The sequence below is a fragment of the Phyllopteryx taeniolatus genome, chromosome 6 (assembly GCF_024500385.1).
Source record: "Phyllopteryx taeniolatus isolate TA_2022b chromosome 6, UOR_Ptae_1.2, whole genome shotgun sequence".
NCBI classification, from domain to species: domain Eukaryota; kingdom Metazoa; phylum Chordata; class Actinopteri; order Syngnathiformes; family Syngnathidae; genus Phyllopteryx; species Phyllopteryx taeniolatus.
In genome coordinates, this window is record NC_084507.1 from 17,908,377 (window position 1) to 17,932,893 (window position 24,517).

Below are 24,517 nucleotides of genomic sequence, written 5' to 3' on the forward strand. Positions count from 1 at the left end.
GAGATGGCCAGATATGAAGAGATGGGGACATGATTGGCGCACTGATGCGGCCGGAGGAAGTAGTGCAAGATAGGAGCGTGCAGGGATGGGAGGGGAGAAAGTGATAGAGGAAAGAAAACAAGAAAAAAAACACAACGGAATTTTTTTTTAAGTTTCGCAAAGAGCGAGAGAGAGAGAGAGAGAGAGAGAGAGAGAGAGAGAGAGAGAGAGAGAGGGAGAGTAGAGGGGTTAGAAGGGAGGGGAGAGAAAAAGAGAGAGAGCGAGAGAGAGCGTGTGTGTCTGTGTGTGTGTGTTTTTATGAATGAAGTGAGTCACTGCCGATGTGTCATAGGCCCGACGTCTTTATAAAGGAAGTTTTAAACAAGCCTAAACACTTCACTTGCGCGCAAAAAATTGGACTTACCACACATCGCATCCTTCTCTCTACACTTCTCTCTCTCTTTCTCTACTCTGTCAAAGTGCTATCTATCTTCCATACAGACTACAATAGCTCAAACTTTGCTCGAAACTTAAAAAAAAAAAAAGTTGGACGATATTGATTTTTTTTTTCCTTTTTTTTTCCATTTCCCTCATATTTTACCTTGTCTTCACCGCGCTCCATCCAAGCTGTCAGGACGCACTTTGCTCCTCATTTTGACTAAAAAGGCGTCAAAACAGAAGCCGGAGCACGTGACACGTCTTGCCAGAGTGCCCTTTAATTTATTATTATCTTTAAATTTATTTATTTATCTACCTGCCGTTTGGGTTTCCGTTCTGTTGGATTCGAACCAATATGAAATGTAAGTGAATGTGTGTTTTTTTTAATTTAATAATTTATCTAGTGTAATTTATGTTTGAATTTGGCATGATGATATATACATATATATGCATATGAAAAATAATATATATATACACTAGGTTTGAACACAGTTTCTTATTCAATACAAAGCGTGTCCAAACTTTTGACTGCATGATAGATGAAATTTGGGGGGTATTTTTTGTAAGACAGTACCTGTTTTACTGTCCTGCAATGATTCCAGTTTGGAGGACAGTGAGTTCACACGCGTGTTATTTTGTCTGTAAATCCTTGCGGTTCACCTGTAATTATCAAGCCTCCGCGGCTTCAGCACCACTGTGGTCCCCTCCTTTTTAAATGCTTTACACTAGCTTGTATTTGAACTTGAAAGGGCAAAAGAATGAATGAGCTTACTGTTTGCAGCGTCTGACTTGGCCCCCGGTCTATATAATTTATAGCGGCAACACATGCGCCTATCCAGTTGCAGGTGTGACAATCAGCCGCATTCATTGCACTGCTTTATTCAGGCCAGGGGTGATGCTGATGTGTTTAATGATTTGCCTGTGAAAACATGAATCTGTCACCAAGGCTTAACACGGGGGTGCCCTGTGCCAAGTCTGGAGCTATTGTTTATATTATGGTGCAATATCTTCCTCTGAGGTTGACAGCAGCGGCCTGAGGTCATTATCATTACGGCAAGATGACAGCGCCTCCCTGCTAATTGCTTCCGTTTTGTTCTTCTTTGCAGTGCTGCTCGACTCCTCGTCGTCTCTCCTCCTTTCGCTGGTATTGGCCCAGCTGCCTGTGTTCACGTCTGCCTCCCCGGTGCCTCATCGGCGGCCCAGCGACATGGACAAGCTGTCCAACCAGACCAAAAATCTCATGAAGCTCACGCAAGAATTGCTGGTAAGTGCAAGTGTCATCATCGTAAAGTGGGCAAGTGGCCAAGTTCTGCTCCTCCACATCCTTTCCCCGCGAAAACTTGGCCACAAATTTTCCTTGACTTCTGTTCATAACTGTAATAAGAAATGCTAAATATGTAATATTATAGGGTAATTATTAGGGGCTCCACACAAAAAAAAATGTAGGTAAGGGACAAGAAGTGTGACAGCCTCACGTTCAAGTCTGTAAACAAATACAGTGCAGCTCAGTTTCTGGGTAGAAGATTAAAAAAAAATAACAATAATCTATCACGGTACAAATGCAGCTTTCAGTTGTTCTGTGTCGTTTTGGCTGTTAGTTTACTTCACAGCAGCATTTTTTGGAGCCTGAATTTGACAACTGGCTTAAAGGCAACGGTCTTTAATAGGGTTACAGTTTCCCCTTGAAATTGTTAGGTTAACTTTAAGTGCGAGTATGTCACAATAGTAGCGTTTGTGCCTATATGTCCGGTCCAGCAAATGTAAATTCACCGCAGCACATTATTGTCACGTTATTGACTATCCACTTGCATTTCACATACAAGTAGACAAATGGTATTCAAAAGACGCTTTTAGATAAGACCCGGGAGTAAAAGAAGTTGGAGCTGCTCATGTTTCTTTAGAAAATATCATCGCCAACTGCTGGCCTGGCATGCATATTGCAGCATTTTCGGAAAAAGGTTTTTCCCGTTTTTACTCGGTGTTATCGTGTAAATTCCAATTGTGCTTGGCTCAATGCTTGTCATGATGCTTGCTGGCCATTGCACCACAGCTTAATTACCTAATAGCATTAATTAAAGGGCTAATGTTATGTTCAAGTCTACACTGCAGCCTTTTGGCATATGTTTGTGATCCCAGCTATTACGTAGGACTCTGGTCAGACTTAAGCTGCTTTTAACTGATGACCGACTGTCCAGAGTCCACGTGCGAGCTTTGACCAGAGCAGAGATTTGACAGAGTGACCTCACTTTCTTTTTTTTTATCTGAGAGGGCCCACAGAAAGCTGACTCAGCAACCTTGTCACCTGACGTGCAAACAAAACACACGACAAGGGCAAAGGAGGCAGTGAAAGAAAGAAAGAAAAAAAGAAAAAAAAAGGCAAGCTAGTGAGTAAAAAGGCCCATGCCAGAACGTTTCTTGCCTCCAGCTCAACTGAACATACCAATCATGAAACAACAACAAACAATACTCTACAAGAGGTTTGCATGAAATCATGTTTGGGTTCTGCGGCAAGACTGTGGAAGTGTGATTGGAGTAGAGGAAGCTTGAATTTTTCCCACCGCTGGCTCGTATTGTACGGACACGTCTGGCTAAAACTGTCTATTTTGTTGACATTTGAGCGGGTAGGAAAATCAGATGTGAGAATGTATCCAAGACTTGTCCCCAGCTGCTGTTTTATAACAGGTGAAAATACATCATATCATATCTGTGCATCTTTGGTTTCACATGTCTGATCCAGATTCTATTTTTGCATTATGCAAACCCGAAAACTCTTTGTGTTAACGAGATAAAGCTAAAAATAGCCTCATACTCTCTCTAGTCTTGATTAGTCGACATGTAGTAGAAGTGTTCTATTTGTGTGTGTTTGAGGCTATCACTGTCGCCTTCGTCTAACCTGTGGTTCAGCTATGAAAAACACACACACACATCAAGGAGCATTGGGGACAGTATTTGACAGTGTTCCGTAACATGGAAGATGTACTTTTTTTCTCATTGTGTGGAATTTTTGCTAAAAAGAGGATGTCGTTTGGAAAGATAAATAGAATAGGAATCCGTGGAAAGTCCCAGCTAGAGCGGCAATGAAACTGATGCTTTTAAAAGAGGAGCTGGAGCGTATACGTATAAGTTTATATAAGTTTTTGCGACAGAAACTTGTAAATGTGGCCAAGAGTGTCTCTATGGTGGCAAAGATACATGTGGATGTGTGCATTTTTGTGGTCTGTTGCGTATGTGTTCGTACTGAAGTTTCTGTAAATAGTCACGGTTGTGTAGGTGTGGTGTTTAACGTTTTACTTTTGGTTGCCACAGTAAAGCAAAGTGACTTGATAAAAATCAAAAAAAAAGATTTATCACATTCCTGTATTTGCATTCAGGAAGACAGAGGTTGGACGCTAAGTTTTGCCAGGTGAGGTCACGAGCCTCAATGGAGGGCGCAAGAAAAGGGACGATAAGAGAATTAAAAGGCTGAGAAAGATGGAGCTAAAGCCACAAGAGATGAAGAGATCAGGGAGATGGAGTGCTGTGCGAATGTGTAAGCGTATGTGTGTGCATGTGTGTCTGTGTGTACCTGGTAAGAACGATGGATGGAAGAGGACAAAAGCTGCAGAGACAAAACATAGGACCACAACATAAGCGAGCTCTTATGAAGAGGCACAATGTGGCACATTCGTGCCCAAAAAATAAAATAAAAAATAAAAACATCAACACAAACAACAACAACACTGCAAAACAGGTTAAGGAAAGATCAGGCCCAGACAACATGGTTGCACAAACCATTTAAAACCACTAATCACCTTAATGTTGTTATGTTCCTCTCGTGGGATGACGCATGCCGCAGCACTCATTTACATTCATTAGTAAATCAGGCAATAATGTCTCTTGCTTTTTGTTCAATTGCACGACAGTGGTGCCTTCACTTACGAATCATCGCGTGGTTGATTTTTGTTGTTGTTCTTGTTGCTTTGTGTTGTGGGCTAAAATGCAAACTTTAAATACGCTGCTGCTTGACTTAAGTGAAAAAAACAATGGAGCAATAGAGGTACTGTGATGCCCTCACATGTGGGCAAGGAGAGCCACAGTCTCTGATGCACTTTAAGCCGTTTATTGTACATGACAAATCCACAAATACAAAATGAAATCACTTGCGAAAAGCTCCTGTAGGCCACAGCTCACGTCCAGATGCTCACACACAGACTAGCCAACTCCAGCTCCTGACGTCACTCGCCAAGCCTCACCAAGCCATGCCCCTTAAAAGCACACATCCAACACACAAATACTATAGTACGTACAGTCATTACACTTCCCCAAAACGTTATTTGTTTGTATTCTCTACCAAAAAATAATGACATTTAAGGAAAATTGATTTGATATACAGTATGAGTAAGTTACGAGCTTGGTCACGGAACAAATTAAACTCGTAATTAGATGTACCACTGTACTGACAGGTACCTAGTGAGCTCAATTCACCTGCATGGATATTGTTTACCCCCCTCTGGCGGCCCAGACGAGAAGTACACCAGCGTGAGAGCAGACGTGGATGACAGCACAAGCCGTAGCTGGGCAGTGGGCAGCACTGCGTCATGGCATCTTTTTATAGTGACCCTGGAGTTTCCCTTCAGCTGTGTGCTGCCGCTCCTCGCTGCCTTCTTGGTCACGTCGTGCGTTGTTGTATGCACAAAACATCCTGTGGGTTCAAGTCAATTACTTTCATTGTTGACATTTAGCAGAGGTGGCAAAAAGTACTCACACTTAAATAGAAGTACAGATACTTGTGTCAGGAAAACACTCTGGTAAAAATAGAATGACTGATTTGAGTCCTTTACTTAAGGACCCTGTTAGTGAATTGACATATTTGTTTTTAAATAGATTATACATGTTTGAAGATAATTGCTGAAAATGTGCAAAGACTGAGAACTATATATCTCACTTGTGGAGATTTACAGTTAAACTGTTTTCGCTTTTTCAATTTTTATGGGGGCGTGGTTAAAATGGAACGCAAGTGATGCACTTGAGCGCCCAACATGAGTCTTCCCTCCCCCATCAGATAAGAACTTGAGCACATTCGTTCGCATCAGTGGTTATCTGGTGTAATTCTGAGTTACTTAGATTTAATTACTAGGTTCAAGGCTGTTAACTTGCAAGCTAGCTGGTTGCTGGCACGTCTCATCGTGGCGTCGAAAGCCCTGTGACCACCCGGTGGGATATATTCCAACCACCACTTTAAGTGGATATATTTTCGTGGCTCAAACAGGTTGGGATGTACAGGTATAGGCACAAAATAATAATAATGCTAGAGGTAGTGGCATTCATTTTTCCAGGTCGTAGCAGCAGTATTTGATTGACAGTTGACAGTAGAGCAGGGCGTGGTTTCAGCGCATTCAACGGACACACCCACGGCATCTGACAGCAGAGACAATTGCTTGATTTTTCACCATTTCAAAGCCTTATTTTAAAGGTTCCATATTTTGGCTATTTTGACCTCCATAGAGTGACTCTCTAACATGGACTTTGTATAAAAGTTTTAATTTAATTTCAAAGAACACCTTGGTTTTGTCATACGAGTGTCCAGCAAAGGCCCCTATGACAGCTACTTCTGTTTGACCCAGTTTTGTATCCACTTTGTCCATATTTAGCTAAGACCGCCCTCTTTCGTCTGATTGGTTGCCGCCTTGGAGAAGACCCACTTGTGAGAGCATGTGTATGTTAGTTATGCTGACGGCTCTGGCTCGAAAGTGGAAAGGGAAGGTGGAAATCTTCACTAGTGACATAGATAAGCTGGAAAATTTTGAATGACCTGATTTCAGGCCTCTTGGCAGAAAAACAACTGGAACTCAGTAATGCGCTGACGATTTGAATTAATACTTCCCGTTTACTGATGCACCATAAAGACAATATTACATCCTAAACACTAGAAAAAGCTGGTCTGGCAAAATATGTCCCTTCAAAATACTTTTGACCTTTTACAAAACAACACTTCTTTGTGGAATGTGAAATTTAATGACTTCAAGTAAAATAAAAAATGTATAGACTCTGAAATATACTTACATAAAAATGAATGTTTACTCTCAATTAAATACAATACCTGTTTTGATAATTTGGCTCAATGGCGAAATTTTTTTGTATTAACTTGCATAGGGATCATATTGAGAAGAGAGAAAAATGACTGGACACACATTTGCTGCAAGCTGACAGAATCATGATTGAACTGACAACATGGTCTGCATGAGTGAAACAAAACATGACCAAAAAAATGAAAAAAATAGCTAGTGATATCATGTCACGAGTCGCAATCAAGATCTCAACTTTACCGCTTCCGCTATTTACGTCTTTTTTTTATGTTGTGTCAACTAAACTATTTTTGACAAAATAAGGAGTAAAAAGTACAGATATCTGGAAAAATAAAAACTCAAGTAAAGTAGACAACAGATACCTGAAAAATGACTTAGGCATAGCAACTACCTATTTGTTACTTCCCACCACTGACATTTGGGGAGGTTGAGTGTGAGTGAACTCACACTGACCCCAATCGACCACACATCCTTCGGCGAGAGCTACTGTCTGAAAGCGCAGGAAACAAAGCGTCTCCCGGCTAACGTTTTCACACTGCTAATACTTTCCTCATGCTGCCGAGACTTGTCTGAGGCATGAGCGCAACTGTGCTGATGCAACAGAGTGACGAGCCGCTGTGTGTTTATGTTTTGTTTTCTCCTTCAGAGGGAGCATGCTTTCGACTCTGACGTGGAGCCCCACAGGTTCAGGTCCCTGCCAGAAATGAGCAACAGATCTGCCAATGATCTCAACAACCTTGAGGTAATGCCCCCGATAATGTGTTTCTTCTGTGTAGAGAGCCTGGCCTGTTTTCTCCGTCTTCTTCGCACAGTTACAGCACATCTTGCCACACCCATGCTCAGTCTCTAAAATTGTTTGTTCTCCCCCCGCCCCTTAGCTGAAGCCCACACTTTCTCAACTCCATGCAGACCTGAAGCTGTACGAGCACCACTTTGAGTGGCTGAACAGGGTGTCCAAGAAGCACCACCACCCCGCCTTGCCCAAGCTGGCGGAGGTGATCAAGGAAATGAAGTCGCTCATCAATCTTCTGTACCGTCAGGTGAAGAGCTCAGCTTTGACTTAACTTTGAGTGCGTTTAAGCAGGAAAAACCTCATACATCCAATAGTTTTTTATAATGTGGGTGGGTGTAAGAAGCCTATCCCAGTTGACTTATGGGCCTTTTCCGCTGCACTGTCCCTAGGCTCACTCAACTATTTTCCATTGGCAAAAATAGGAGTAATCCAGAGGGACCGAGCCCTGCTGCGAATAGCGAAAATCTGTGAGGGGTTGAAACCCCCCAAAATGTTTAGAATTTGCTATAGATTCCACAAAATGGCGTCAAAGCACAGATTTTATAATAGACAGGGCTTTGTCCTGTCTAATACAAGCTCCTCCCCTTACTTCGACATAGTTCCTTGTCACCAACATGCCACAAGATGCCGCCAAAGAACTACTTTTGGATTAGACAGGACTTTGACGCCATCTTGCAACATGCAGACAAAGTTTCGAAGAGAGCTCAAAAAATTATGTTTTCCAGCAAATAACAGCAAAAATCAAATGATGGGTGTTGGAACACTACAGGGAACCCCCACTATTTGTGGAGAAAGGAAACAGGCCCTACCCGAGTAGCAAAAATCTGCAAATAATTGACACCAACACAGAAAGGTTTGTAATTAACTTTACATGCCACAGGTAGGCAGCAAAGCACTTCAAATAGACAAGGTCTGACTAAATGAAGCCCTTCTCCTCACTTCAACATATTCCTTGGCCCAAAGATTCCACAAGATGGTGCCAAACCAATATTTTTAGATTAGAAATGGCATTGGCCTGCGTATGAAAAGAGTGCTTCGCTGAGTTTTTCAGCGAATAAGAGTAGTTCTTCACCAAAAATCCATGAATAGGCAAATTTACAAATACCAAACCGCGAATATGCAGGGATTGACTATACTATGAGGTACAGGCCATTCTCGGTTTCTACTAAGTTCCGCTCCTACAGCAGCGGCATAAATTGAATTTGTATGTGAACCTATACTAACATAGCAGTTAAGTCATAATTACAGTAAATATTTGTATGAAAAACACTTAAGTACTACTTTTAGTACCTAGTTTGCCAGAGTTCTAAGCGTACTGTGCCAATACCAGTGGTATTCAAGTGGTTGAAGTAAACCACTGCTTTATCACCACATCATTGTAACTTTTGAGGATAGATGGCAGGTATAAGCCAGCGCAGTGGCCAAGTAGTTAGCAGGGTAGTTAGCTTATGTCTTCCTGTGTGGAGTTTGCATGTTCTCCGTGTGCTTCGGTGGGTTTTCACTGAGAATTATGGCTTCCTTCCACATTCCCAAAACATAAATGGTATGTTCACTGAAGACTCATAATAGAGCAGTTTGGGCCATATTTTACACAACAACTGCATTTATGAGCCTGAAAGTCAATAATTATGTCCATAAATATGGAGGACTTGTGTGTTCAGTGTAGGCACACACGAGTACATTCATACAGAACCAAACCAGAAATAGTGGACCACAGCATTTCCAGCTGTTGCAGCACTTGTACTATAGAGACCCATTAAAGTCTTTTTAGCGTACTGCTGTTGCATCCAGTGTAGACTTAATAAAAATCCAAATATTAGCTACCAAAGAGTATTCATAAGCCGGTTTCAGATAAGAACCAAGATGACCGTGTTTCTTTACACTGTGACATTGCCAACTACTGGCCATTAAATGCTATAATATATGTCTGTTACCATTCCTGTTTTGTTGTGTCAACCAACACTCGGGCCCGAAACCAACTGAAGTGTCACGCAGTGAGCGGGGTTCGATTTTTCAGATGTGGCCGACCGTTGGCCACTCGTTTTACTCCAATTCATTTACTCCAATTTGAATCACAGATGAACGGCATCGCAACATTGCAGATGTAACCACCAATCAAAAATGCTATGTCGCATCACAGGAGCTTTCTCAATCAAAATGTATGTTTTTGGTTATAAACGATATTTAGCCGGCTGCCGCCATTGCCAAGTCGTAACCATTAAAGTATAATACAGTATATATAATGTGTTTTACAATAATACGTAACTAAATGTATAATTTCATTACTACCCTTCTTTGTCTAGGTAATGTGCGGGCGCAGTCAATGATTAGATTGATCTCTTTTCTCTTTCTGTATTATTATAGCTACAGTGGCCTGGGCAAGCCACTTCTTTGTTGACAATCATATTTGTGGTTGAATAAACAAAATACAGAACATTATACAGCATATGTGGCAACTCAAAATGTTGTTTCCCAACAAGAACACTCGGGGTTGCAGTTTTTCCGTCGCAGCGAGTTGGTGTATACGTGTGAGGGTCAATTGCCTGATGTGCACTGACTGTATTTAATTATTTTTTGCACGATTGTCCAGTTCAGGCGTTTTCCGCCACGTCACTAAGTTTGCACTAGACAGTGACGACAGCGCTAACCATACGCCCACCTGCTGATATAATGAGACATTTTATGGATACTTGAGTAAATTAATGTTTTGTTCAATCTTCCTACAGATGCAGAGGGTTGATGCACCGAAGCTGACCCCCGCCACACCCTCCCTCCCCCCGCACCTCCCTTACCAGTTTGATGTTCTGCAGTCCAGCCAGGAGCTCCTCCACCACTTCAAGCTTTTCTGCGATTGGGCATACAGAGCATTTATCAGCCTCAAGCCAAAAGTCTCCACAGTTCAATGAGAATTTATCAAAGTGAGAATGCAAGTGAGAGTCCCACCTCGGGCAACAATGGGGAATGGGGACCTTGTCAGTGTGCACTGTTGTCAAAGGCATCCCAAGAGGCCACAATATCAACTCATGGCATGTGCAGAGATTCATGTCTTTCCACCAGAGCCAAAGAGGATGCGCTATAATGCAACTACAATAACCATCTGCCAGTGTAACTATGGTGATCATTATTTCTTGAACTATTTCCGAGTTCATGACCATGTTATTTATGTATTTATTTATTTATTGACTGTTAGTAATTTATTTAATGTTATTTATTTGAAGTCGTCACGTGTCACTTCGCATCTCCGTTTCTTTATTAACGTGAATTTATTTGACCACATACTTACTGATTTCATGTGTCTCACTGATCTCCAAGGTAGCACTTCCTGATCATTTTCTTTCAACTAATTACTTGGTATTTGTGTATTTTTACTCATTTGACTTTATTCCAGTAGATGTGGCATATATCTGAAATAGTCAAGGTTTTTCACACAACAGTGTGAAAACAGTTTAAATAAATAAAAACAAAAATCTGACATGCCAGTTAACTCATGTCAAGTAATCTGTAAAAGTCAGAATGGAGGTCGAAGACAAGCGAATGCTTTTTAGTACCAGAGTCAGATTATCTATTTTTGTAATGCCTGTTTCTCACGCTTTGCATGAGGAGACATCTCTATTGTGGTAAAGTTGTTTGAGTGGGCCCTGTTGTTGAGCACTGATGGACCTGATTAGATTCTTTGCACAAACTTATAGGATTAGCCTCTTGGAAGAGTGAGATGGCTGATTTTAAAACCATGCTTTGGGATTTAAAAAAAAAAGAAAAAAAAAAAAGATTTTTTCAAGTTAAACACTAAAAGTCTTAAAATACTATGTATTGTGACACTCTATTACGTAAAAGTGTACATAATTGTACATGAATGTAAATTGTTGTACAGTGCTTTGTGTATGATGTTTTCTAAAATATAATTTAGATTACCAATTTTCTCACTATCATTTTTGTTCATTCCTCTTCTAGTATTTGTTACAGTATTGGCTATTTATTTAAATAACTTGGTGGAACTATTTATTTTGTGCTGCAAGGGAGCAAGTCTCCTCTCTCTCTTTTAAAAAAAATACTTTTATACAGTTTGTATTCTAATACACTACAATTATAATATGTTAAATTATTGTAACACCGAGATGCCTCTTCCAGACACTGATTGGCCTCAATGTGAAATACGTGCCTTGGTGAAATAAAAACTACAGAATGTGCAAAAGGGATGGATACATCATTATTGTTTTTCATGGACCTAATGTCTTGCGCTGTGTTCCGAATCACTCCTTTTCCACTATATAGTGACCTACCAGTATATAGTGAGTTTACCGTTTTGTAGCGCTTTTTGAATTTGTAGTGAGTATAGGTTGTCTGCTATATAGTGAGTTCAATGTATCCCGCAATGTATCTTGAAAAGTAGTAATGGGCATTAATAATAATAATTTCAAAAAAAACATATCCCATGAGGCATTGCGCCGAATCACAAGTTATGGTGCGAAAATATCTTTAACATATGAAGAGCAAATCAACCCCAAATAAAGTTCAGATGTTCAAGTAGGCTTTTCCTGACAACATTATTTTATTTTTTAAATTTTAGACGCATGAAGGTTTTACGCTAACAAGGATTGCAATTTCGAACTGTTCATATTATTTTAAGGCCGCAGTTTCAGCTGGCGGAAAAAGCCCCAAAACACGATGCTACTACCACCATGCGAGCCTCAATGTAGTTAGGTAGCACCAAACATACCTTGAGGGATTATGGCGAAAAAGTTCAACCTTTGTTTATTGGACGATAACAAAATCTCCCAAACACAGATTGCACTATAAACCTAATGCTACCGTATTATATTTTATTAGTCCACGTTGATCCAATATGTTGTAATTATGTGACAGTACTGACGTAATTAACGGCGCGCCCGAGTAGTGCTGGAATTTGTTTTTTTAATTTGACTGATGAGTGAACTGTACAGTCCATTGTATAAAACTCTATCCATAGTGATTAAGGAGTAGGGGAGGGAATGAGTGAATGATTCCAAACAGCCCAGAGCGTTAAAAGACATAATTTCCGGTATGCATACGCAATAACACTACACATCCCAGAGTGCTTTGGGCCATAGACGAAAAGCAACTCAACGTTTTATTTACAAAAGTGGAAAAAAAAAGTCGGTTTAATTTATTATACGTACAACTGCCCATATTGAAACGAAGGCATGATTAGAATGAACAAAGGAATAATAATAATAATCATCATCATAATATAGATCGAACACGCTTTCGGTAGGAAATAGCTAACCAATAGAAAACGCTCATCATTTGTCGGAAACAGCCAATCGCCGTCGTTGTTCTTGGAAGGCGGCTTCGGGTGGAGAAGTAGGCTGTGCTAGTGTTTATTGTTAAGGTTGTGTGGATTAGCATTGCGGTATGCATCTCATTCTCTTGTTATCAATAATATCGTTTACGAGGGAGTTAAAGATACGCGACGAGTTTAGATTTAACCGGTATTCATGCGTGTATTATCGAACATAATATAGACGTTGTTCTGCTCAGACAAGGGCCAAATGCGGGCCAGTAAGTAACATTGACTGTTTTGTTGACAGTGTTAAAAAGAAAAAAAAATGGGAGTTTTTTTTAATATGTATTTTTAGCAAGCGGGTCTCGCTTTAGGTTTACGCGAGGACATTTTGTGTGATGCTAGTTGGTGTTTCTGTATGGCAAGAAAGCAATGATATGCTGGGAAAGGACAGCGAATTAAGATAGAAGAGAGTAAGCCAGGAATGTGTGAGAAAAGTGGGAATGGGGGACGTTCTTACCACAAGTGAAGAGTGACGCCGGATTATTCGTTTTTTTTCTTTCTTCACGTCAGTTTTGTGTAGAGCTGGACTGACATCTGCTGCTTCCGGTGGTGGGACGGAATTCCAAAACTAGACCAGCAACAACAACAACAACAACAAAGGATGGACTGGATGAAGTGTAAGACTATGCTCCAAAACTGATCTGCATCCAAGGAATACCCTGACCTGTCATGGCGAACTCGGTGGCCACTCTGGTGGTTCAGGCAGAACTCTTGGCTGCACAGTCCTCCGCCTCCCTCTCTCCTTTCCCATCCCTCCTCGGCTCAGGCGAGGATGACAGGGAGAGAGGGGACCTGGTGGAGGGCAACAAGGCTGTGCTGGACAACGTAGAGGTTGTTCTAGACATGGAGGCGTCGTCTGAGTCGGCCCAGCAAGCAGAGCAGTCCGAGCATCCCTTCCAGTGTCTGGACTGCGGCAAGAGCTTCAGGTGGTCGTCCCGGCTCACACACCACCAAAGGAGCCACAACAATGAGAGACCCTACCGCTGCAACCTTTGTCCCAAGGCCTTTAAGGGCTCCTCTGCATTACTCTATCATCAAAGGTACACCTTGAGGGAAAAGTCGTTAAACTGCATACACCTGCACAATCTAATAAGGGGTAATACAAGAGCTGTATCAAAAATTTAGGGCATTAACACTCATGTTTGAGTAACACCGCCAGAAAGTTTACAATGTTTTTCACTGGGCCTTCAGTGGGGAATTACCAGACTTAATCCACCTCTTAATACAACTATCATGTCACAATTATAGAAACTATCAATACTATAGAAAAATGCAATGTAACGGCATGCAAATGAACCACATACATCATCTTGAACAGTTCAAAATCAGTATTTGTCTTCTAACATGATAAAAACATCCATCCATCCAGCTTCTCTACCGCTTATCATCACAAGCGGCTGCAGAGATGCTGGAGCCTATTCCAGCTGACTTCGGGCTCGAGGCTACCCGCTCACCAACGTGTCACCTGACAAAAATATAAAACATAGAAATATACATCATCCTCACCAGAGAGACTGTAGGTTTTACTGACCAAACAGTCAGAGGACGGAAAAATGCCGACGACATTAAGGGCAAGCGATCTGGCCCTGTGAGGAAAAATGTAAAATCTGATTGGCTAAAGAAAAAGTCCATTTGCTAACATAGTTTAAATTGCATGGGCCAACGCTATTGATTCTGAAGGCCCAGGGCAGATTAGATTAACATGGCTACACATAGACTGAAATCTGATTGATTGGACAAAAAAAAAAAAAAATGACATCCACATATACTCTAAATAACTGACGCTTGTTATAATTGCCATGAAAGAAAGAAAAAAACTGCAAATAAGCGCAGGTTTCCGTGAAAAATGGGGGTTGGGGGGGAGGCCGTCCACTGTAATACAATTTTATGCAACAAATGTTAAAATTTAGGTTGTAAATGTCGTTCAGTGCTTCTGATAGTGCTTAGGTCCCTGCATGTCGCTCAAAGTCAGCTGGGATAGGCTCCAGCACACCCACAAGCTTAATGAGGACAAGTGCTGTACAAAATGGATGGTTTGATTATCACTATAATTATCCTATTACTATGGACTACTTACCCCGAATATCACATGTATTCTAGAGGTATTCTTGTTCTCCAGGTTAAATATATTTGAACAGGAATGGGTTGTTTTTTTGGCTACCAATAAAACAACAGTAGTAAATGCCCAAGTTTGTATACTACACAAGGTTGGAATCCTCCTTCGTTGTGTGTATGTGTGAAAATGTGATTTATTTTATTTTTTTGCAGGTCTCACTCAGGAGAGAAGCCTTACAAATGTCAGGATTGTGGCAAAGCCTTCAAGCGCTCCTCTCTTCTCCAGGTACAATTTCAAATACAGTAGAATCATAAACTATATTTTTCCCAGAGGAAATATTGGAAATTAAAATCATGATGTCGTAACACTCTTATCTGTCATACAAGTGTAAAGATATATTAACCAGGTGTTGCCAAAAATTTGACGACATTCGAAATATGAAGACTAACTACACATCCTTTACCTGGACAAATTGAAGTTAATGGGCTTCATGTTGGGGAAAAAATATTCATTTAAATTCCAGCAACATATTCAAACGGATACAGACTTTATAATCGATTTAACAAACCTTCACAAATTTTCAGCATCTGCACCGCCTGGGACGTTTTCCTTTTTGCCTTCGTCTTTGAATTTTTTGTCCCACGTCCAAATCTGTCTTTGAGTTTGTGTGTTGTTTTTGTATTTTTATTGGAAAAAAAATGCATGTTACTCATACTTATGTTCGACTATATTCTAACACACAAAATGTCTTTTCGCTGTGAATTTAATGTCATTCTTCGCCTGTAAAAAAAAGATGAAAACAGTTATCTATCATGAAATTTAAACAATTTTAACAAAAAACTTATTTTGTAAACATCTTGTAACAGTTTGAGATTATTTGAGTGAGAATTGCCTGTTATTAAGACCGTGTACTGTACATTGAAACAAATAGAAGCACTCATCAAGTTGAATCGACTTCATTCGCAGTACTACTTTGTATTCTTAACTGTCATACGAATGCAAAAAGAAGTTAAATGCTGTATAGTAAAACTTAACAAAAATTTGACATTCTCACCATTAACTTGATGTGGAGAGGAAGGCTTACTGCATGTAACATAACATAATAAATAAAGGAGGCAAAAGCAAAAGAAAAACACATGGAGTTAATAATCCTTTAGATGCTAACTGAGCTGAAGTCTCACGCAATCTGCTGAAGTCTTGGGTGACACCACACAGGATAGGTTTTGGTTGTTTTTCAAATTGTACGACTGCAGGGGTGTTCAATTTTTGAGGTTTCACAAATATATGCAGAACAATTTTGGGGGGGAGGAAATATCTAACTTTGCTTTATTTCTTTCTCATCAATAGGTGCATCAGAGTGTCCACACAGGAATAAGAACATTCTTGTGCCCATATTGCCCCCTGACTTTTAAATGGAGTTCCCATTACCAGTATCACCTGCGCCAGCACACTGGCGAGTGCCCGTACCCGTGTGACACTTGCCCCAAGGCCTTCAAGAACTCTAGTAGTCTACGGCGACATAAGAACGTCCATCTGGGTCTCAAACCTTACACCTGCACTGTGTGCAACAAATCCTTTACTCAGTCCACCAACTTGAGGCAGCACATGAGGATACACACGGGCGAGAGGCCCTACGTGTGCGGCGAGTGCGGACGAAGCTTCACGCACTCGTCCAACCTGGCGCTTCACAAGAACTCTCACGCCAACCCGGGCGCAGGTGGGAAGGAGGGCAAGAACGCAGAGGATGCAGGGCGGGGGCGCGACCTGGTGGAGGTGGTGGTGGTGGGCTCGGAGGAAGAAGCCACATCCATGTTGACAGCCATGGTGGGGTATGTAAGCCAGGAAGGGAGTGATGGAGTGGCAATGGAAGAAGTCTTCCTGTCCACCTCGTCATCCACCCAGAAGCCAAACCTGCTCCCCCAGCTCAGCCTCACCCCCTCGGGGGAGAGCAAAGGTGCATCCCGAGCCATCGGGACGGAGGTCCACCTGAGCACGGACACCGGTGCCAGTCTGCTGCTCTACAGCTGCGGCAGCTGCAACCACACTTTTGCTACGCGGACTGAACTTGAGGAGCACCAGTCCATTCACATGGCTCCAGATGTACACTGCTCCGCCGGGGAAGTGGGACCAGGGGCGGCAGAGGTCGAGGTAGGGGATAGCTTGGTGGGAGCCAGCCACCTGCTTGCTGGCTTTGAAGAGGTGGTAGAGACGACCGCAGCAGCTGAAAGTGGACATACGGCCGAGGTGCTCCTTGGACTTACGGACCCAGCTGACGGAAACAATTCAGTAAGTGATAAAAACTGAGTCTAGGCCAGTAACACTGTATGATATTAGATACAGTACGTCCCTGCATATGCAATAATACCTTCCAGACCCACCCACAATAGGTACAATTCTCCGATATAGAGACAATATAAACTTTTTTAAAACACATCTCAACACTTTTTAAAGAATTTCTTAGCAATTGTTCTCGCTTTCTCCCACACAATTCTCCAAAAGAGGCAAAATGTGCTTGCTTCAAGCTGTTTATTTATAACGTAAAATGAATAGAAATAAACATTGTATATTTAAACAAATATAATTTTGTATAACGAAAGTCTGCTATCTTAATACTAGTATATCATGTGAATTGCCATATACAGGCTAGCAGAAATTTGCTTAGATGTTATGGTAATTGTTAACCTTCAAACAACTGCTACTTTAACAAACACGGAACAGCAACACAAACACATAGAATATAAAGAAATACTCAGAGGCATATATTTTCTCTGTTCTGTGGGAATAAGGACTATTACGTAGCTTGAGGGTTGGGGACCTTCTCTGGCTCTTCTTCTTGTGTCTTAATTACGCTGCATCTCTTACAGTAGACCTCAGTGCTGCCCGGCATGTTGAGGCACAACGTGTTTGTACACTGAAGGTGGGCAAAAAAATGATCACTTAAAAAGCTGCATTATAGCAGGTTTTCAATTGGAGAACATGACAACTTTTTGGCTGTAATTTATCAAATTTAAGGTAAGTACGGACCAAAAATATCACCAAACCACACACTTACACTCAGAGTAAAGTAACTCCAAATAACAGTCACGAAACCTCCACCTGATATCCTGAATAACAATCGATGTTTCACCAGTCGATGCCGAATTTTTTTAAATGGGTCCAGCCAAGGCCCAGACCTAAACCCAAATTAAAATATGTAGCGTGATCTTTAGAGATGTGTTCGCACTTAGATTTGGAGGTGGTCTCCACATTGTCTAATTACTGTTAAGCATAAAAAAGTCCTCACCAAGTTGTAAATTAACACATTAAGTGCAGTAATTTAGCTGATGTGCATGACTTTGCTTGTTTGCTCCTCAAGAGTGTGGGCGCCACCCAGTCCCAGTTTGACCTTCTACAGAGCTTCAGTAAGGTGATTCAGAGCTCCAAGAGTGTTCAGCCAGAAGCTCCAACCACATGGGTGGGGCTGTCATGTGGCTACTGCAATAAGTCCTTCAAGACCAGTGGAGGCCTCAATAGACACGTGTCACTGGTGAGAACACTTCTTATAATGGCTCTACTACTAACACCGCTGTTCAAATTATAGCACTGCGTTATTTATTGACTACCTAGAGCAATATGTATCTAGTTAATTTTTGATTCCTGAAATAACCTCTGCTTGTGTTTCACATCCAGATGCACACCCTCTCGTCCCAGTCCCGTTCCCAGTTCAGCTGCTCCGCCTGCGACCGCTCCTTCCCCCTCCTGTCCTCGCTTCTCACCCACCAACACTCCCACACTCCCGAGCAACGTCTCCTGGCCGAGGCCGAAGCCGAAATAGTGTGCCCCCCTTCCCTCTCCTTGTCCCTCCCGCTTCCCTCCTCTCCTGACAAGCAGCAGGATGGCAAGAGGGAGATTCTTGCCAGCGTTATAGCCGTGTGCGAGGAGCAGGAGGAACTGCCTGTAAAACCGGCTAAAAACTCCAAAAAGGGTGGCGGGAGCAAAAACATCACTGCTGGAGGTAACGGACATAGAATTAGCTTCATTAGGAACACACAGACAATCTAACTAAAACTGTTACAAAAATTATTTTACAAGACCAAGAACATAAAAATCAATTTTAAAAATCATGACAAGGTTGAACATTTAAGAAGAGCATTCTTGCTTTAATTTCGATATTAAAATACATACATTAAATACATTTGACAGCCGAAAACACGGTGTCTGCAACATTTTCAAAGCACAACATAAAAATCTCAAATCCTAACTTTTTTTAAACGAAATTTTAGCAAAACATTTTTGTATTTAAAATTTTAATTTAAACAGCCAATTTTTGGCATAAGCTACAGCCAAAGTATCATACATGTCTGTTAAATAAAGCCACATTTAAGGTGAAATTAGAACATCTTTGCAGAAATATCTCAGAAAGACAAAATTAGATTTGCTGGTGTTTCTTACAGTCAATGTTAGCGTACCAGTGTTTATGTTTACGTTTTTAAGGTTGCAGTCATTACGGGCTACCACTGTATAACATAACCAAAAAAAGAATAAAAGCACCTTTCGGTATGATGAAGTACACTACTACATCATTGCAAACTAAATAGATCGTGATAAACGTATTGTTAAATTGTGCCAATCAAAACTGACGGACCTCTTGCATTGGATGTTCAGGTGTACCTAATGCTGAGGCCAGCCAGTGCATTGTGAGAATAACTTTGGGGCTCAGTGCATTCTATGGCTGGAAATTCCCATCATGCTTTCTTTTCTTTCATACAGAGCGGCCGTATCGCTGTTCAGAGTGCGGAAAGGCCTTCAAAGGTTCATCGGGCCTCAAGTACCACATGAGGGATCACACTGGGGAGAGACCCTACCGCTGCACAGAGTGTGGAAAGAGTTTCAAGAGGTCCTCGCTGCTCTCCATTCACCAGCGGGTGAGAAACGACCCAAAAAGAATTGTGTACACCAATAACTGTGTTAGTTGTTCTTCCATATAATCCATGTGCTTTGATTAATGCTTTTACCATTCATTTTTGAAGAGGATCCCAAAAGAATGTACAATATGTGTGTATATCTTACCCAGGTGCACACAGGTGTGCGGGCATTCCAGTGCCCTCACTGTGCTCTCACGTTCAAGTGGAGTTCACATTACCAGTACCACCTGCGGCAGCACACAGGCGAGAGGCCATACGTGTGTAAAGAGTGTGGCAAGTCCTTCAAGAACACCAGCTGCTTGCGTAGACACAGTCAGATGCATTCTGGACTGCGGCCTCACGTCTGCACCATCTGTTCCAAATCGTTCTCGCAGACATCAAATCTCAAACAGGTCAGCACAACGTTCACTTTGGGAGGACATAAAAAAGACAAAAAACACACAACAGTACAGATACCTCATAATTTTGCCCATTGCTCAGAAAGAAAGATCACTTAAATAGAGGGTGGATGCCAGTCGTGTGGTTAATAAGCAAATCAAAATGTATTTTTGTTTTGCTTGTTTGATAGTTAAGGCTATTCTATTTTCTTAACATGGTAGTATTTTGTTAAAATTTTGTGTTGAATTTTAAAACTATGTACATTTGTTAAAAGACCAATACTTTTTGTTTTTACTAAAACTAGACTAAAACCTTTTTGAGTTTTTTTCTACTAAAACTGGACTAAAACTATCACCTGTGAAAATAACTAAAATGTGACTACAACTAAAAAGCATTTTTGTTCAAAAGACTAAAAATAACATGGCTACCTAAAACAACACTGAATCAACACAGACACCTGTGGGCGACTTGAAGCCAGACTCTTAGACATCTGTGGGAACTCGGAGACACCAGTGGGCAACAAAGCAAGAAAAGTTGACCAAGCGACAGCTCATAACTTGTCAAGGTAGCGCTGTGCTCATATTTTTTTTCCCTTGAACTGTATTCCACAGCATGAACGCACCCACTCTGGCGAAAGACCCTTCCGGTGCTCACACTGCAACAAGTGCTTCACACACTCCTCCAACCTCCAGCTCCACCTTCGCACACATTCTCCGCAGAAGGACTTCAAATGCCCGTACTGCTCTAAAGAGTTCGTCATGCACTCATACTTGCAGAGGCACATCCGGACGCACAGCAGTGCCCTCCCACTGCCCTCCTCCGAGGGCGCAGGTCAGGATGGCGTGTCCGTTAAAGCCAGCGTCGGAGGGGTTACGACCACCACCATGCTTTTCAACCCCATCACCCTGGAATCGTCAGGAAAAAACGGAAGTCTGATCGTGTCCCAGCCGGCTCTCAACATCCCTGTCAACACCTCTCAGAACTATTTCATGATTCAGACGGCCAGCGGCTTGCAGCTCATCCCCCTGTCAGCTCCCACACCACCAGCCCCTCCGCCACTGCCACCACCTCAAGCTCAGCCCCAGAACTTCTACCTGCTACAGTGCCCTTTGACCAATGGCTCTCAGTCAAGTTTGATTCTGGTCCCCACAGCCAGCCAACCTCCAGCAGCCCTGGAGCCTGCGAGCATCCCCATGTTTCAAACTCTGCAAGCATTCAACAGCCGAACACACTCTCAGGTTACCCAGTTTCAGGCTATGTCCCCACAACACCAGCAGACCCGCATTATAATACCCAACAATAATACCAATACAAACACCTCAGTCGCCTCCATCCCAGCTGATTCTTTACTCCGTAGGCCCATTTTAGGGAAGAGCAACCGGACAGCAAGGGGCAGACGGGGACGCAAACCAAAAACAGCTCTTCAAAAATCTGCTGAGACAGCGAGCATGGATGTGACTAACTGTAACACAGCCAGTGTGACACAGCTTGATGGTACAACCACCAACTCGGGCTCATCACTGTCTTGTGTCTCCATCATGTCTAACTGCACACTTCCACCGTCTGATGCTCCTTTCCAAAGTCTCTCCTCTTCCAATGTTGTAGCATCCACCCCGGTCAATTTAGAATCCACACCAGCCAGTGTTTCTACAACTCCCAACAATAACACCCAGATGGAATTGACCGATATGAATTCGGCAGGGACCTTGCCCGAGAAGCAGTTTGTTTTGTGTTTCAACAATGAAGGACACTCAAAGGAGGGGATGAATGTTGATGAGGGAGGGGAGTCATACGTGTTGCAGTTTGAAGAAAGGGATGCCTCCTCTGAAGAGGCGGCGGGTGGAGGATTGGGTGGGCAGGGGAAGTCGCTTGTGCTGCAATTTGAGGCAAATGCACAAGATGGTGAGAACAAGGGGAGAGGTAAAGGTGGAATGATGTCACTTCTACAGGAGTGGGGTGGAGAGAAGGGAGGGGAGAGTCAATCGGGAGAAGAGTGCGGCCAGGGGGGCTCCTTTGTCTTCCACTTTCACACTGAGGAACAGGAAGGCGATCAATCTCAAGCGGGCTTCAGCCAAGCGCACGGCAACAGCTTGCCACTTTCCTGCGCTTCTGCCCAAGGTTTGGTGCCCCTGCACGGTCAGGGTGTGGTGTTTGAAGTTGGCGATGAGAGCAAGATGGAACAAGAAACAGAGGAGGGTATGCAGATGATAGCCTTGATCGAACGTGAGGGGGGGGTGATGGGAGAGGATGGCGCTGGCTGCAGCAATGCAACTGGTGCTGGAGGTATCTTCCAACTGGAAGGGGGTGATGAAATTGTCATCATTGAGGTGAGCACAAGTAATTTAATAGAGGACAGAGTAGTCGATGTGGACATGTCACAGAGCAGCGATGCGAAATTTGAGGGTGAAAATGAAGATGTTAAGGAAAAGTCTTCCAAAGAAAACTGTGCAGATGATACAGAGGTCCAGACATTAGAAGAACATGCAATAGGAAATGGACATTTACCTAAGAGATGCACCACTCTTACTAATTGAAGTAAACTACTCAGAACAAGTTAGGGGTTATTGGGCTTTCAGGTCAAATTTCAGGATGTGCCTAAAATGCACTGTAACCTTTACAGGTAAAGGCCAACTGTCCAATGGTTGAGTACAACAACTTGCTGTTCTTTAACAAGGAGCTGAATGGCAAAATTCACAACAATTGTTTGATCCATGAATCAACCAATACATTTCCTGGTTTACCGTAATTAGAATTTGTACCTAATAACTGATCAACTGTACTTCGCCATTGCGAAGCTTCAATTAGTGGCCCCTGAGCTTAACTCATTCAGTGCCAGCCCTCCCAGTTAACATGGATATTTGACTTCTAAAGCAGTCAGTGGCACTGAAGGTGTTAAGAGTGTCATCAGTTGGTTACAACAGAGTTAAAGAAAGACTGGAAGCGTTACAGAAAGCCATAAACGTAGACGTCTTTGGACATTTTCATTCATTCATTCATTTGCCGTACCGCTTATACTCACTTTTTAAATAAAAAACATTGGTTGTGAATTTTGCTTTGCATCTTCTTGTTAGAGACCAGCAAGTACTGACGGATCTTAGACATATGCATTCATAAGTTTAAAAGAAGGTCAAATTAAGTTAAAGGTTGTAGTGCATTTAAAGTTACTATTGAAATTTCACCCGGAAGCCCAATGGCCCTAAGTTTTTGTGAGAAACATACATGCTAAGTTGAAGATGTAATAACTGTGTGTCAGTGAAAGGATGGACAGGCACCTCATTTAACTAGCACTTTACATTCAATCTCCTGGAACTGATGGCATGTAGTTAGGGGGGGGGGGAAGTGTTGTAATGCCATGTTGCCACATATTAGAAATGTTATACATTCAAATAGGCTGGGCATGAACTTTTGAATAGTCCTTAATATATTAGTTAAAATGACACTGTCAGAGGCAGTCAATGTATTGTTGAAATATGTTTTTGTGAATATATGTAAATGTTCAATTTATTCATAATAATAGTATCTTAATAATAAATGTCTTCATGAGTTTATATCATGTATGAGTTGGGCTTCTTTTACTGTTTAGTTTTTTGGTTTTCAACTACATACTGGATGTGAACACACCCGTCGCCATTGGGCTCAGGTGTCAAACTAGTGGCCCGGGGGCCAGATCCGGCCGGCCACATCATTTTATGTGGCCCACGAAAGCAAATAAAAATTGATAATTGTGTTCTGGTGTAATAACATTGAGATATTTTGAAGCATTTTTTTTTTGCTACCAATCCCCCTTTGAAAAGAAATGTAATAGTTGAAAACCATGATTTTATAGGCTTCTGATTTCAAAACTGGTTTTTCATCAATGTGTTGTGTATACTGTATGTAATTATATGAGGTAATCTTTCGTTTATGTGGGTTCACTGTCATAGCGGCCCTCCAGGGAAGTCATAACTACGATGTGACCCATGACAAAAATGAGTTTGACACCCTGCCATAGGGGGCTGTGCCCGCACACCAAGAACCTTGTCCTCCCCAACTGAAGACAGAATTTTTTTTTTTTATTTGTATTTTATCATAGTAGCTATTTTTGCGTAAATGAGTTCTTTATCACTAAGACATTAAAAATATAAAGAAAGAATGGTGTGATTATTTTTGATTGAGTGGAACCTGTTGGCATGTTGGCGCACAACAGTCCCGCACATTTTCAAAGTGACTGAGTATTTTTGATAATTATTAATTATGGATACACGTAAGTGGTTGAAAACAAAAACAACAAGAATAAAAACTAAACCCATGCATGAGAAATGGATGCACATTTTGGAGCTCACTGGCGCACTGGTTACTTCTACTGCGGACCCAGAGGGTGAAGATAATTTGCTGGACAGATAAAAGGTATCCCTTAAATTGTATTAGCTGGGATTGATGTGGTTGAATCGGAATATACTGTGGCTCGTCGTGAGGTCATGGTGAAGAAAACGGCTGCACCAAGGTTCCCCTGGAAGATGGAAAATAAATAATAGCTAACATAGCACATTCAAATGTGTGTTCCAAGTTATACTGTATGATGACTGTTGTCACAGCCAACAC

The 24,517-nt window shown here is 41.8% G+C and overlaps 2 protein-coding genes and 1 long non-coding RNA gene across 5 annotated transcripts; 2 read left to right on the forward strand and 1 right to left on the reverse strand.

Annotated features, from left to right (window-relative positions):
• Positions 1-391: 391 nt before the first annotated feature.
• il11a (interleukin 11a) lies at positions 392-11,552 on the forward strand. Its single transcript, XM_061777996.1, has 5 exons — positions 392-779; positions 1,524-1,681; positions 7,129-7,224; positions 7,361-7,522; positions 10,002-11,552. The coding sequence occupies exons 1-5, from the start codon at positions 773-775 to the stop codon at positions 10,179-10,181; spliced, it is 603 nt and encodes a 200-aa protein (XP_061633980.1). The 5' UTR covers positions 392-772; the 3' UTR covers positions 10,182-11,552.
• On the reverse strand, positions 4,346-13,400 carry LOC133480212 (uncharacterized). The gene is made up of 5 exons (XR_009789219.1): positions 13,263-13,400; positions 13,056-13,166; positions 10,068-10,120; positions 4,882-5,098; positions 4,346-4,661 (listed from the first exon to the last, which is right to left on the reverse strand). It is a non-coding gene; the product is annotated as an uncharacterized LOC133480212 (long non-coding RNA).
• On the forward strand, positions 12,568-23,636 carry znf628 (zinc finger protein 628). 3 transcript variants are annotated; one of them, XM_061777991.1, is made up of 9 exons: positions 12,568-12,615; positions 13,109-13,638; positions 14,867-14,939; positions 16,002-16,940; positions 18,010-18,180; positions 18,324-18,648; positions 19,404-19,558; positions 19,708-19,950; positions 20,548-23,636. In XM_061777991.1, exons 2-9 carry the CDS (start codon positions 13,268-13,270, stop codon positions 22,468-22,470), a joined length of 4,200 nt encoding a protein of 1,399 aa, XP_061633975.1. In that variant the 5' UTR covers positions 12,568-12,615; positions 13,109-13,267; the 3' UTR covers positions 22,471-23,636. The 3 variants fall into 3 exon arrangements, with proteins under 3 accessions (XP_061633975.1, XP_061633972.1, XP_061633973.1); XM_061777988.1 differs by having other exon boundaries at positions 12,570-12,664; XM_061777989.1 differs by having other exon boundaries at positions 12,594-12,813.
• The last annotated feature ends 881 nt before the right edge of the window (positions 23,637-24,517 follow it).

Bases quoted from the DNA above. Each gene is read 5' to 3' on its own strand.
- znf628 (XM_061777991.1), top strand. From the start codon at position 13,268: ATGGCGAACTCGGTGGCCACTCTGGTGGTTCAGGCAGAACTCTTGGCT. The intron at 13,639-14,866 runs GTACACCTTGAG...ATTTTTTTGCAG, and splicing joins GCATTACTCTATCATCAAAG to GTCTCACTCAGGAGAGAAGC. The intron at 19,559-19,707 runs GTGAGAAACGAC...TATCTTACCCAG, and splicing joins TGCTCTCCATTCACCAGCGG to GTGCACACAGGTGTGCGGGC.
- il11a (XM_061777996.1), top strand. The intron at 1,682-7,128 runs GTAAGTGCAAGT...TTTCTCCTTCAG, and splicing joins AGCTCACGCAAGAATTGCTG to AGGGAGCATGCTTTCGACTC. The intron at 7,523-10,001 runs GTGAAGAGCTCA...ATCTTCCTACAG, and splicing joins TCAATCTTCTGTACCGTCAG to ATGCAGAGGGTTGATGCACC.